Genomic DNA, 15,271 nt, shown 5'->3' on the forward strand with positions numbered 1-15,271 from the left:
GTATGAGCCATTTCATTCATAAGTGAACCTAAAAACCTTATCTGGGGTTTATTTGAGGACTACACCTTTGAAGGTGCAGAGGACTGCCTGGTACACTGCAACTGTGTGAGCTCCCCTCCTTCCCTCAAATAGTATTTCATTAAAGTGCTGTGAACACTAGCACACCAAGTGACAGTGTTCTCTGGACCCTCAGAATGCTTCCTTCCTCTTGGACCAAAAAACTTTTAGAGCCTCTGCTTGGCCCTTGTTTCAAACATGAGAACATCATAAACTTCCACCTAATATCCAGACTCTGCCATGCAGCACTGAGACCACCTGAAATTTATTTCTCTTCAACCTCTCGCAGCTTCCTAGGTCCCTAGAGATGGTATTTTCTGCAGTTCCTAAAAAATGTCTCTAACAAAGAGAATGTTAGGCAACAACTTCTGATAGATTATTCATCAGTGCCGTTTTGGCATGATCTGTATTGTGAAATGATGGCATGGCTAGAAATAAGTTGCTGTGTAGTCTGGGCACCCCCATTAAACCATTCTGCTGTAGGAAATGCTATTCCCAGGAAGGAGCTGTTCCAGTGGCATCCATATACACTCTTCACACACTTCCTCTGCTCCAGAGTGTGTCCCTTCCACAGGTGCAATGGGGTTGGAGGTTTATTTAATGATTAAACAAATTATTACATTGTACTCAGATAAAAACTGGTTTTTTTTTCTGTAAGATTTTAATCCATATTTTCTGAAATTTTATAATCCAAGTGTAAAATTACATATTGTCCCAGTACTAGAAAGAGCTAGAGGAACTAAACTACCCCATGAACATTGTACAGTCTTTTTCCAGTACAGCATTTTGTTAAAAAAAAAAAAAAATCATTTTCCAAGCTTTTTATGTACTGATCTACTTGTGGTATTGGATTGATGTACTGAATACATCAATCCAATACCACAAGTAGATTACTATTCCAGAGTGCTTACTATTGATTACTATTCCAGAGTGCTTGAACACCCGAACTGTATCAATTGATTATTATTCCAGAGTGCTTGAAAACCAGAATTGCATCAATATACTAAACTGAGAAGCTATATTTTACCACTGTTAACAACTGTAGCTGGCATAAACAGCACCAGGGAACTAACAATTATTATGAACAGGTTGCCAGAGGACAGTCATTGTCTTTACCGTAGAACTTACAAAAGGCATGAAGAAACAAACCCACCTCCCAAACTGCTTAAAGGCAGCTGCTTTGGCCTGTATTGTTTTCTAAATAATCTCTTTATTTTCTGCAGCCAAAACATCCCAAGACAGAGAATTTCTCTTGAGAGCAGCAGTGAGGCTGTTCAGTACCTGCAGCAGGAACTTGATTCTCCCAGTTAGCCTAATGACACATGCTTGAATAGGGAGGAAGTGTGTCCTGATGCTCACAGGTGCTTCTGTCTGCTCTAGCCAGGCAGGCAGTGTGGAGGAGTGCTACCAGATGCTTTCCTGGTTGGCACATCCCTCATTGGCTCAGGGCTCCTCACAATGCCTGAACACAATTTGTTTAAGTAGATTCATAAGAAAAATCATCAGATCACATACAAACCTTAAAACCTGATGATTGTTTCAAGCTATGAATAGAGTGGGAACAAGAAACAGGTTTATTTTTGATGGGTCCCACAGTGATGAGGTCTTACCCTCCTCCAGTTAACAATGGGGAAATAACAGAAATTGGTTACTGAAGATCTGCATCCAACACCACCGCGGTGTGACACACCAGCAGCACACTTAGCCACTGTTACATGCAGTGAATGTATGAAATATCACAACTAGGTATAAATACACAAATTAGAAACAAAAACGTAGTTCAAGGAGTTATCTGTGCTAGGAAGCACATGGGGCTGTCTGAGCACAGTTTCAGTACTGGCTGACGTGCCTGAGGCAAACCTCGCATGTATAAATGGGAATATCAAGTAGGAGTAGAAAGATTGTATTACCTCTCCTTTTGGCAGTCATGCAACTGCCACTAGAATACTGTGTCCTTGGTACGGGGACAAGATTACAAGATGATCCCCTCTGGCATTATTATATGAATTTATAATCTATGAATTGAAATACCAGCCACAAACCAGCAGTTTGGGAAGCCTTCATCTGAAAACAAATGCTGTGACTCCTGCATATCTCTCTTCATGACAAGTGTCCCAGTAATACAAATTCCAACCATCAATACAGCAAAACATTTTCTGAAATTCAACTTTATTTGCAGGCCAGATACCTCTCATCATACTATCAAGCAGGCTACGAAATACTTCTGTTTTGTTACCAGAATTGAGTAATTCTGTTCAGTTTATTGTAGCATTTTTAATGTGAATAGACAAGAAAAAACATTATTACATAAACTGTTTATTCTCTTTACAATTTAATTAACAATGGCTATTTCTAACTTACATCAGCAACTGCCTAGAACTAATTTGAATAAATGAAGCTAATAACTGCTACCAGCATGACTGGCTCTGACATTAACTTTATAATAATATAGATGCATTGACTTTCATGGGATTTATTGTTATTTACACCATTGCAAATGAGGTTTGAGCATCATTGGTATTAAAAACATCCAGTCAGACAAGTGCAACGTGTACTGCTTTGTACACGTAGACCCTTCAACACAATGTCACTGAACCACCTAACTTATACAGATGTGTGAACACATCTGTCCATGACTGCAAGTGCTGCACATTCCAGCTGGAAGGTTGTTGCCATAGGTGCTTTTTAGTTTCCCTTACTAAATTGTAAAAACTGGAAGGTTTTTTTGCTATTTTTTTTCCAGTTTAACTATTGCCAAGTAACATCCAACTCAGATTTCAAGAGGTGAACCATGACTTTGTTTTTTATTTTTTAACTCAACCCATTGGGAAGAGGTGGGTTGGGAATATTCAGAAGTATCCTTAAGACCACAAGAACTGGGGAATGGTGATTTTTAAAGCTATGGTGGTGACAAACAAATGGTGTGAGTTGCAGGTGCGTCGCCAGACCCCAACCACCCTCAGCCAAATCTAGTTTGTTAGGCTCTTCTTTCCCAAGACTGTGTTGCTGTAATGACTTCAAGTACAAACAACTCTGCACAGAACTGCTCTGACTCCTGCCCTGTTCAAGTGCACCCCTTTGTTGTCTCAAAGGAGCAAAATCCACAGGAACCCACTGTCCCAACTAAAATAGTGATCTTTTCAAAAACTCCCAAATTCCCATGGGAGGAGACCTTCTAAAACCTCATGAGATAATTAGTATGATTATAAACACAAACATTCTTGAGAACAACTGAGCAAGATTTTTGACCCTTTAAAGGAACATAAAATTATTTGTAGCACAAATAAAAACTCTGACGCTTATATCATATACTGCACCAATAATGTAGTATTATTTCTTTACTACAAAAAATGATCCTAACTTATACAGATATCTTGGTCTTCCTAAGCATCTGAAAAATGCAACTGCAAAAGCCAAGTCTAATTCAACTCAGGTTTCAAACAACAAACAGTGTAGGCAAACTAGACACGCACTGGTTATTTTGTCGCAAACTGAAGTAATTGTTTTGTCAAGTCACATCAAAACAACATATCACAACAGACCACTATATAACAAAATACATATTTACTTCAGCAACAGATGCAAAGAATATAAATTCAAGGTGTATTGGTAGAAAATGTTGGAGTGGAAAATACATTCTAATGCTAGCAGAATACTAAAATAAAGAAAACCAAACATGAAAAAAGCCTAGATAAGTCTGCTCGTCTTTAATTTTCTCTGCTGAAGAAGCATAGTCACGTCCCTGTGGGAAGTAATATGATCCAAGGATATGAACATAACTTTTCTTATATCCGTAAACAAGTTAAGAACAGGAATGAAATAGAACAGATGTAATTTCAGTTTAATTTTCAGCTGTTTTCTTTTGATGCTTGTAGAGGATAATAAATTCATCAGGCTTTATAAAGGGGATTGAAAATTAAGCTTGCTTTCTTATGGAGATTTGGAAACTTTAAACCTGACCTTCTCATACAGTATTTATAATCCTGGTGGTCCTGAGATGATCTTGCTGATGCCCAAAGGAAAGGCTAGTTTAAAATAGCAGTGTCACCATGTTGTTCTAAAGCTTAAAGTGATATAGTGTGGCATGTAAGTATGGATAAGCATAATGAAAAATAAAATTGGATAAAGTACCTCAGAAGCAACAGATTGCTACAAAAAATTTTTCAAATTTTGAAGGGTGGACTACTTCCTTGTAGGTAAAGAAACAACTCACACTCTCCTGTGTTGAACAGTGAAATAAAACCTACTTGTGTTTTTGCAGGGAATTTTGCAAAAAATGACTAAGAAACCTGTACGAGTGTACATGCAAGTGGGATTATCAACCTTCCCAAACATTTGAGAAATCAAAAACAACAGTCCTGCAGTCACTCTACACTCATGACTTCAAGGTCATGAATCTCTTCACTGAAGATCATCAAGCACTAAATCATTAGGAGATTAAAGCCTTTCCATGCTACTTTATCCTGGGAAAAATGACACTAAACATCACAGTTAAATCTCATTGAAAGGAGAGCAACACATGACACACAGAGAAAAACAGCAGCAAACCAGCTCCTGTAACTCCACATAATCATCACATAAAACTGCCCTAATTTAATCCCTGCTGCAAACAGTTCCAGTAGCCCATGATCAATAGGGACAAGTCACAAAAACGTGTGGCTGCTTCCCCTGCCCTGTCAGCAGCAACAGGGGAACAAAGGAAACCTCCCCATCTCGCACCTAAAGCACCCAGAGAAACTACTAGTCTGCCATTTCTGCCACGCTTGGCTTTTATTGTTCAATTGCTTGCCCACAGTATTTTCCTTTGCATTCCTCAAAGCACTGTTACTAAAACAGATGAAATTTACATTGTATTCATTAAAACACTAACACAAGGAAATGGGGAACCTACAATAATATACAACAGTTACTCTATGGAAGCATTGGGCACATCCCTTCACTCTTGCTTAAATTGTTCTTTAATGTTGCAATGCTGCCTCAGACCAAACATGTTGCCAGGATTTTCTTACTGGTAAAACAAAGTTATTTGTTTATGTCCACTACATAGAGGAAATAAGCCACTCCACACCCTTGGTTTATGACCTGGTTAAACCTCTCAGTCCAAGGAAACCAACCACAAAAGACCTTTTCAACCTCCTCAACTTTTCTTCACTATTAACATCAGCTTTAATTTTTGTCCAATTTTTGTAATGTGCCTCAAAAGATCAGATCATCGCTGAAAATAAAGCAATTCTTAACCTGAAATCATAGACTTGATAGAAGAAATATTTTTAAAAGTGACTGCCTGTTTTCTGCAAAACAGAAACTTTAATATGAGAAGCTTAAGAAATCTAATAACAGATCTTAATGCAATCACATTCTTACCATTTGGTGTTGCTCCTTACAAGTCACTTCTTAAGGGAATGCAGATAACATCAGACAGATTGTTTCCAGATTTCCAGAAGGCAGAATTGTCACAGGACTGACACATCCAGCATTGTCATGGGCAATGGGCACACTGGAACAGCAGCACCGAATGACAGCTTGAAAAATTTCTTAAAAACTGCCTTGGTCTAGTGGCTGCTGCTGAATCACTGCCACTGGTGTTGGTGTGAAGGGAAGAAAGGCATGCACTTGTGTTGCAGCTGGTTCACACATCTATTCAGTAACCATGATGTGACCTGTGACAGGTAGAGGTGATTATCAAAGGCCCTCTACACACTCAGTAGCAATAGCATTCCTGTCTTTCACCTTATGCTTCTGGAAAATTTTTCCTTTCCTTTGAATTTATCAAGTCTATGGGGCATTTTTAGTGAAAAGTTATTATTACAGTGTACCTTATGTAGTCTCATCTTAAGGAAACAGCTAGAACTGCATGACAACCAGCTGGCCTCAGTTAACTGAGAACTTATGATGTGTGACTTTTTAGGAACAGCTCTAGTCCAAGCAGGCCCTCTGGAAGCACACCACCTTGGCCCTTGGCACTTGTGACAGGTGACTCTTTGATCATACTCCAAAACTGATCTGAGAGATCAGCTAATTAAAACCCTGGTAGCTAACACCAGTCACCAGCTCTAGATTTGAAGGTAGACACAAAAGAAGCAATGAGGTGAAGTGAGAAAGGTACATCTGGAATGAGAGCTACCCCAGATAAAGTCACAATCTGAAATCAGGTTTTGATCAACACCAAAGCTCTCTTCCTATGTTAGATGTACCCAAATTACTTCATGTGATACTCTGACAGTATGCTAAGAGGCTACATAAAAAGTGAACTCCCATCTTTATGTCAGAATATTCTCTTAGTTAAAAGCTCTAAACAAATACACAAACCCTCTTTTTTAAAGAAGCATCAAAATGAAATATGTACCACTGACATCTTTGTTTTTACTCTTTCCTAAAAATATATCAGGGATTAAAAGTATGGCATCATGTGACAGCTCCATGCCCCAGGAGGCCACAATAAGAAAGAAATATTAGCCTTTTATGTTTTTCTTCTGAAATTCTTTGCTTGCTGAAAGAGCAGTTTACAGGAAAAAATGTTCTTGATGTTCTCCATTAAATCTACTCAGTTCCTTAACAGCCTGCTGTTATTAGTTTGTTTAGAAATACCTTTTCTGCTTCTTTATATGGCTTTGTGTGCCTGTATATCTGGTATTTTATTGAAAGCAGCCTGTGAAAAGTTTTGTACAGCATCATCCTTAAGAGCATTCAGAGATCTTTTACCCTTTCTGAAACATCCTCTTTCACAAAGAATGTTACAAGTATAAAGGTGAAATGAAATCAACTACTTCTGGCAAACTAATATTTCATATTTAAATTATGTTACATATTTCAGTGTCACTGAATGGTGCGTACCTAATTATTTTGAACTCCGACTGTATAATCTAAGCCCTGGTCAACAAATTAAGTCATCAATTTATGTGAAATCCTTAATGCTCAGGAAAATTACAGAGGCTGGGGTTTCAATGCAGAATTTTCTTTTAATATACTTTAAAGCTGCCTTTGTGCCTGGGATGGACTTTTATTGCCACCCACCTTCTTGCCTTTTAGTCTAGTATCCCAGAAAATAGAATTTCGTTTCCTCTGCAGCAACCGATGTCACAGATTATTTTTATACAAACAACACACTAAAATACTTGAGAAACATTTAATGAAAGTTATTTCCTTTCATGGAAACATTAAGGAATTACTGTTTTTTAAAACCCCTTTCAAACTCAAATCTGGTCCTGAATTTCAATCCCTACACAGAGAGGAGGGCAGCCTCACCTTTTTAAAAGTTAGCTTGAAGAGGATCCTATTGGGATGAAGAATTACTCTAGCTGGTACATGATTTCAGAAGACCTGAAAATCCATTTTTCAGATATTAATTTTCAAGCTTTCTCTACTTCCTTTTCACTGCGGACTAAAACTGTTCAACATAATTTCCATCAATGTCTCAGAAAATGGAGTGGATAAGACATCAGGTAATAAATAATGTTGACAATCATCGTATTCTAATAAAAGAGTCTGGTGCAAATTTTTCTGACATTTTCTCTAAAATCTCTCATAAGTCAGTCATTCAGCATTTCTTGTTTAAGAAATTGCTTCTAATACGCAAGTGCTATGGCACTGAAAGTTTTTCTTAGTTTCCAGGGGCAATGTGAAGCAACAAGGTTCTGGTCCAAACACTCAGCTTTTTCATGGCACTACACAGCATTAATGAAGTGCTCCTCAAACTGATTACATCTGTAAGTTAATGACCTGCCATTATCACACTGAGAGAACTCATCAGTACTGTTCACATCCTTAAATATGTGCATATCTTTACTAAGCCTTAACAGACTTCTAACAGAGGCAAAAATCATTCGCCATTATCTACTTGCATGATTGGCTTTGAAAATAGGAAATATTAAATTATTAAAATGGCACAATTAAAATTACCAAATGCGCAAAACACCCATTGAAGTATTAAAAAAATACAGTCCTCTTTAAAGTTACATAATATTTGCCACTCAAAAATAAATCATGACTCATATTTTCTTTTTCAAATGCTTTATAGTTGGCCCTAATCCTGAAGACATCTCCTTCTAACCAGTGTATCAGGAATGCTATTGTAGTCTCACACACACTGTATTGGGGAAGACTCTTTTGAAAAGAGCCCAGAGCTTTTCTAGCTCCACCTGCCTTCCATCCATCCCCATCTCATCAGGCTGCAGGAAGACAATCCAATGTGCCCAGCAGCACATTAAACCATCTAAGCCATCACACACTAACCCTTGAGGCATGCTCTCACACACGCTCCTGTATCCTTCACAGGGCATCCTGAGGCTGCACCGGGGGGCCACGCTTCCAAAGTAGCTGCTGGATGGACAGCAGATCTGTCCTGAAAGCAGCTTCAGGGCACCCTACGACACTGAGCCTGAAAAAGAACCAACACGACTCCTTGCAATAGTAACAGTAACCCCATGAGAACTCACTGTTTGACAGGGGCCTTTATAAAATGCTCCTCCTCAGCTAAAACTTTTATTTATTTTTTTCTCACCAAAGCAATCCCTAGGCCTGAGTTTAAATTCCTAGTAACACATTACTGGGGGAGGCAAGGGAGAAATAAATATGAGGAAAAAAAAAAAGGTATGGTCCTGGTAATGCATATTCATTAGCTACCTTTTGAAGGGAAACTTCTCCCCAAGGTGATTCAAGATCTTGGGAGTTTAATGTCCCAAATGAAAATACTTCCTCCACCTTCTAAATATTTAACCTGCATGATAACATTTATTTACATAATACACTTAATTAGAAAAATGTCCTTGGATTTATTACCTTGGATTCAAGGATGTATGTAGCTTTTCAGTAGCTATTATGCATTTTAAAGCAGAATAAATTTCATGGTACATACCAGCTAAGCTGGACTAAACTGACTACTTTTTAATGTGCTCGCATAGTTTAAAGAGACAACAGACAGAATATTAGCTGTATTGGTCTAATATGTTCATAACTAATGTTTGAAAACAGTTCTTTAGAAATTATTCTCATTATTGATGCCCCATCCCTGGAGGTGTTCAAGGCCAGGCTGGATACATCTTTTAAACAACCTGGTCTAGTGGAGGATGTCCCAGCCCACGGCATTGGGATTGCAACTGGATGATCTTTAAGGTCCCTCCCAACCTATTCTACAATTCTATTTGGAATCACCTACACGTCTAATTTCGTTTATATTATGCAAATACATTGTTTTGGGAATCCTTACAATCTATTCAACTCAAAAATACCTACAAACAAAGTCATGCAAGATGTTTCCTGTTTTCATGCAACTCTAAATCCTTATTTTTACATGAATTGTTTTTTTTCCCCTATTTTACTCATGCTCACTTTTATATTTATTTTTTAGAATAAACTTCCAGGCACTTTGCAGGGAACACAGTCCGTCCATCCAAAACAGCCCCTGCAGTAAAACTTTGGCAGACTTCTGAGGTTAATTACGGCTGGCCTTCAGGCCGGCTCATAGCGCTTTTCCCCGGAGCAGCAGCACGCCCAGAGACACCCAGCCAGCCCTGCACGGGCAGGGGAACATCCCCGCAAGCCCTGCGCGCACCCCGGGCCGCGGGGCTCGGCTTCCCGGGGCAGCCCAGGGCCGGAGCGGCTCCTCCCCGGGCAGGCGGCCCCGGGCCCCCGCCCGCCGGCACCTCGGCATTCAGTGTCGCTTATCGTGAGGGGTCAGCTATTTATATTTATAGCTCAGGGCTTGTTTCTTTCCGAGTGGCATTTGGAGGCGCAGGCGGGCTGGGCCGGCCCGGGGGGTGTGTGCGGCACACGGCTCCCGCCCGGGCACGTTCGCGTCCCGCCGCTGGCTGCGGGAGAGGGACGGGGACTGGGGATAGGGAGCGGGGAGGGAGAGAAACAGCAGGGGCGAGGAGCGGCAGCTGGAAGGAAAGAGCGCTGGAGGGAGGAAAGGCGGAGCAGCGGGGGACAGAGGGGACCCGCACGGGGAGGAGGGCGCCGGGCCGAGAGAAGCTGGGGGAAAGCGGGAGCCGAAGGGAACGCAGGGTGAGGAAGCGCCGAGGGGGTGGCTGAAAGAGCCGGCTCGGCACCCACCTGGCACCGGCACACAATATCCGACTCGGTGGCCAGCAGGTCGACCACCTTGCCCTTGCCTTCGTCCCCCCACTGCGCCCCCAGCACCACCGTCACTTTGTTACCGCCCGGCTCGCTGCGCGCCCGCTTCAGCCCGCCGGCGGCGGGGTGGCCGCTGCGGTCGTTGGACGCCCGGGTGCCCGACATGCTGGGTGGGAGGGTGGCTGTGGCCGCAGCAGCCGCCGCCTCACGCTGCCTCGCTCCCCGCTGCCGCCGAGCCCTGCGCGCTGCCCGCGCCGCCGCCGCCCGCATTTAAGGGCGCCGCCGCCGCCGCCCGCCCCGCGCCGCGCTGACGTGCGGGGCCGCTGCCCCCCGGCCTCGGCCTCGGCCTCGGCCTCCTGCCCGGCCGCGCTCGCTCGCACGCACGGCCCACACAGACCGACACACAGACACACACACCGACACACTGACACACACGGTCTCTCTCACAGCACCTCTCACACTCACAGTCCCCTCACACACACACCACACGCTGTGCTCCTCACAGACACAGACCCCTTACGCACATGCTCACGGAGCACCCACCGAAGCACGGTCCCCTCACAGTCACGGTCTCCTTGCGCACAGGCACAGCTGACAGAGGCGGTGGAACCGTGAGGACTGCACAGCCCCAGGGTGTGCATGTAATGGGCGCCTCAGAGGGATGCAGGCAGGCCCTTTCACTCTCAGACAGACACGTGAGTCTGAGGTGAGCCTGTGGTACTGACAGACAGACAGACAGACAGTCTGTGAGGCGCTCTCACGGAGAGATCTGAAGCTGTGTCACTCTGTCAGGGAGAGGGCTGCATGGCAGAGTCACAGCACACGGGTGGGTTCAAGGCGTGTGGCAGTCACAGCAGTCTGAGGCCGGTGAGGCTGTGTCACGCGGATGTACGGACACGTGTCCTACTGAGGTGTGTGACTGTCACTGTGACACTCACAAGCACGGTCACTGTTACTGAGGTGTCAGGGCACAGGAGCTGTTGTCCCCATGAGACACACACACACACAGAGTCCTGAGGCGCATGACCCTGTGTCACTGGCAGACAGACAGGCAGGCACTGGCCCGAGGAGCACAGGCTGCTGTCACTGCAAGATGGATGCTGCCCTGAGGCATTTGGGACTGTTGCTGTCACACATGCAGGGAATTGCACACTCCGAGAATCCTGGCATATGCACAGGTACCCTCGGAGTACCCTGTGATACGTGACAATCAGAAGGAAAGGGACAGACACACAAGCTGCTCCAGCACACAGGGATCATGAGACACAAACATCCACCCACTGGCCTGAGAAACGCAGGCAGGCGCACTCTGAGTTTGACTGACACACACGTTAGCCTAAAATACATATGACTGTTGTTACTGCACTGGCACTTACCCTGTTGACAGGCACATGCATAGTCTGTTCCATGGCCTGAGATGCTCGAGACTATTTTGGCGAGGCACACATGCACACCCACACATACACTCACACACTGACGCCAAAAACAACCTGCACAGGACCATCCATTTGAGACAGACAAACAAGTGAGCATGTGGAGCCGTGTCACAAGGACAGATTTAAGCACCCACTTCTCAGTTGTGACAGGCGAACAGACCATGCCTGTCACCTATAACCCCTTCCCCATGCATGGTCACAGGCTAGGCTTGGCTTTTTCTGCAGCACATGCTCTGTAGCTCCAGGCATGTTGGCACAGTGTCCTTTATAAAAGTGAGTTGAAATGTGTAAGACTAACAGATTATTCTGAGGCACACGCACCGGTGTTGGTGTGAGGTGTAAAAACGCATGTATGTACCAGCACACACACACACACATGCATGGAGGCAAAACAGCAGAACACACCAGGCTGCAGCTTCAGTGCAGGGGGAACTGCACCAGCTGCTGCTTCCATGCTCCTCCTGGCAATTGCGTGCGTGTGATCCCTACCAAGAGAGCAAGGGACAGAAATTCAGCATTTTGCAGTGACACATTGCCTCTCTTACACTCTGACTCAGATGAGATGCTGTGTTATTTATGAGATTACACAAGCTCATAGTTTGTGCAGTGGTCAAAATGCAGAAGGGTAGTTCCACTACCTATTACTCTGGCAGAAGGATGAAAAGAAACTATTGGAATACTCTAATGAACTCCTGAGAAATAAAAATATCCAGTGTGCACAGCCCACTTCAAAGATGCATTTTTAAGCCTTGTATATGTGCATGTAAAGTTCTACCCATTCCTATAGACGTACATGTATGTGTTTATGTATGTGCAGGTATAGGTCATAATCCAGACTCCTGCACCTTGTAGGGATTCATGATGGCAAAAGGAGGAGACATTTGCTTTACTTCAATTTTCCCATTTGCAGTGTTTCTTCTAGGAAAAAGAGGTAGGGAAAATTTAACACTCTGTATGGTCCAGCTGAGTATGGCAGGAAACAGTGGAGGTAATAAATATGGAAGACAGGAAGGGAGCTCCTGATGTTTGAGCCTAGTTCTCTGGCTTCTGCAGTCAGTGAAATCACACAGCACCTCGCTGTTCCTATTGAATAAGTTCCAGAGCTGTTCTAGTTAGAAACCTCTGCTAATTTCCAGCCTTCTGGCCGATTTATATCCATATGTTCTATGCTGATGTTGCCATTTAGTTTAAATACTTCTTCCTTTCCCTTCCCTGTATGTTTATTTATAGACATAATTATATCCAGTCTCCAGCTTTGTTTTGTTCAGCAGAAAGACAAGATTTTTTTGCTCTTCTCTCAAGGCAGACTCTCAAACTGCTGATCACTCTCACCTGCCAGCACTGCACCTGTTCTGATTTTTGCTCATGTTTCCTGAATATGGGTAGAGAGAATTGTACACTGTGGTCCATGTCAAGTTCCCTGTTACTTTCTACCAGGCAATTAGTCTTCTCTTTTCACATGGAAATATCTCACCTAAGATATTCCTGGACTTGCCAAGTTTCACATACGTGGTGAGAGTCAGCTCCTTTCTCACACCTCACTGCAGTGCTGGTATCTCACACACTGAAATACCGCTGAGTCTTTCTGCTATTCACACTTCACATGCACAATTCAGCTGCTTGGCATTTCATGCATATATTCACAGCCAGATGCCACATGTGATCTATTGTGGCCTGTGAGATGAGACTCCAGCTTGGGTTTTAGAATTTTGTGTTATAGAATTTTAACCTTTATTTTTATCTTGAACATTATTTCAGTTTGAAGGATGTGTGGTGGGCTGACCTTGGCCGGAGCCAGTTGACCCCTGAGCTGCTCTATTGCTCCCTTCCTCAGCAGAATGGGAGCAGAGAAAATAAGATGATAAAACCCCTCATGGGTAAAGGTAAAGGCAGTTTTCTGAAGCAAAAACAAAGGTCATGTGCACACAGGCAAAGGAAAAGCCAAAAAGATATAATTCTCTACTTCCCATCAGCAAGCAGTGTTTGACCACTTCCTGGGATGCAGGGCTTCAGCACATTTAGTGGTTGCTCTGGAAGACAAATGGCATAAATAATGAATGGTCCCCTTCCTCCTTTCTCTTCACTTTACCCAAGCAGACCCTTTGATCACTTTGGGTCAGCTGTTTATGTCCTGGTTATGTCCCCTCCCACAGCCTACTTGTGAAGGAAGGAATGTTGGAGAGATGATGATGTGTGAGCACCACTCAGCAGTAGCCAAAACACTGATGTGTTACCAACACCCTTCCAGCTACCATTGCAAAGCACAGCTCTAGGAGGCCTGCTATGGGAAAAATTAATTCCATCTCAGCCAGACCAAATACAGGAGTTAGTTACTGTGAATTCTTTTAAGACATTTGGTTCCTTCAGGCTAATATGCACCACAACTCCTTGAGCACAGGCTCTTTGGGCTTCTTGCCCTGGTACCAGGCAGTCTAAAACTGCCCAACATCAGACCACTTGAGCTTGAACTTCTTCCATCTCACGTGGAAGCACCCAGCACTGGCCATTTTCTCTTCCAGCCACAGAGTGACAGCTTGTGGACCTCATCTAAAATTTTCTGCACTGGTCTGTCATTCCCTTAAACATATGCAGCCACTCTGGTCCTGCTGAGCAACAGAAATTATTGTTAATGACTTCTCTTTAGCTGCCTTTGTAATTGTTCTCAGCCCATACTCTGCACTACATTGAGTGTCTTAATGAAGTCCATGTCTACTGCATTTCATCTGTCTTGATAGTTGTCAAAGGGAGCCAGTGCCAGAGTGATCTGGTTTGGCTTTTGCTTTTCCATTTTGTAGTTTACCATGGTTTCATTTACCTCCAGGCTTTATTTTCTTTCAAAATTTCCTCTAAAGCTTCCCTTACCATTCTGGCATGTTTCAGAGTTTTTTTGCAAATTAATAACAAAATAATTTTGTCCATAAAATAACAAAAACTGTGCCATCTCATTGTGAAATAAATATTTTTTGGGTATTGTGTTTATGGTTGTTTTTACAATTTGAAAGCAGAAGCCCTAAGGACAGTGAAATGTAGCAGTTGCATCATTCGTTCCTCACTGATTCTCCTCTAATTCTCCTCAAAACTGATGACGTGCGAGTCAGCTCCACACAGAGAGAATACAAAAACATCCTTTGCTTCAAAAATACGTATTCCTGGTGATGTTCCTTTGCAGAAGAAGCTATTTACAGCTATATTTTGGAGTCAGAGAGGATGTTGGTGCTCTATTTATTATTTTCATGGCATTTAACATTGCCATTCTTGCATATTTGTTTTATTTCTCTCTTTATGGTACTCTCTATACTATACCTAGTTGTATAGGAACTGAAATATTTTTCCAGATTAATGTTATTACTGTTCTTGCATTTGGTTGGGTTTTGGTTATGCTCTGTTTTTTTTTTAAAGCAAATCATCCTGATGTGACTATGTGTAAATTGGCCTGCTTAAGGACAGACTCCAGTCTTTTTGACAGGAGATGACAGACTTTTCTGCTGTTTGGTCTTTGTGGCCCTCAGCCACAAAGAATACATTTATAACTTCCATATATCTTCCAAAAAGGTACATTCACTGTCGTTCTGAGATGGCCATAAACTCCAGTTTTATTTTCTTTCTTGTGCCACCAATGCCAAACCTTCTGTTTCTGTAAACTGTTTTACTGGACACTTTGAAAGCAAACTAATCAACCAGGGGAACACTTCTCATTATAAAAATTC

General features: G+C 42.7%; 1 protein-coding gene across 1 annotated transcript in view; it reads right to left on the reverse strand.

Annotated features, from left to right (window-relative positions):
• Window positions 1–10,376, reverse strand: part of ADSS1 (adenylosuccinate synthase 1) — a 28,641-nt gene extending 18,265 nt beyond the window's left edge. Inside the window, exon 1 of the mRNA XM_084207667.1 lies at window positions 10,108–10,376. Coding sequence (XP_084063793.1) covers window positions 10,108–10,293 — 186 coding nt within the window. The 5' untranslated portion in view covers window positions 10,294–10,376. The remainder of the gene's footprint in view (window positions 1–10,107) is intronic.
• Window positions 10,377–15,271: the final 4,895 nt, after the last annotated feature.

Source organism: Fringilla coelebs (genome assembly GCF_963513975.1).
Source record: "Fringilla coelebs genome assembly, chromosome: 6".
Lineage (NCBI taxonomy): Eukaryota > Metazoa > Chordata > Aves > Passeriformes > Fringillidae > Fringilla > Fringilla coelebs.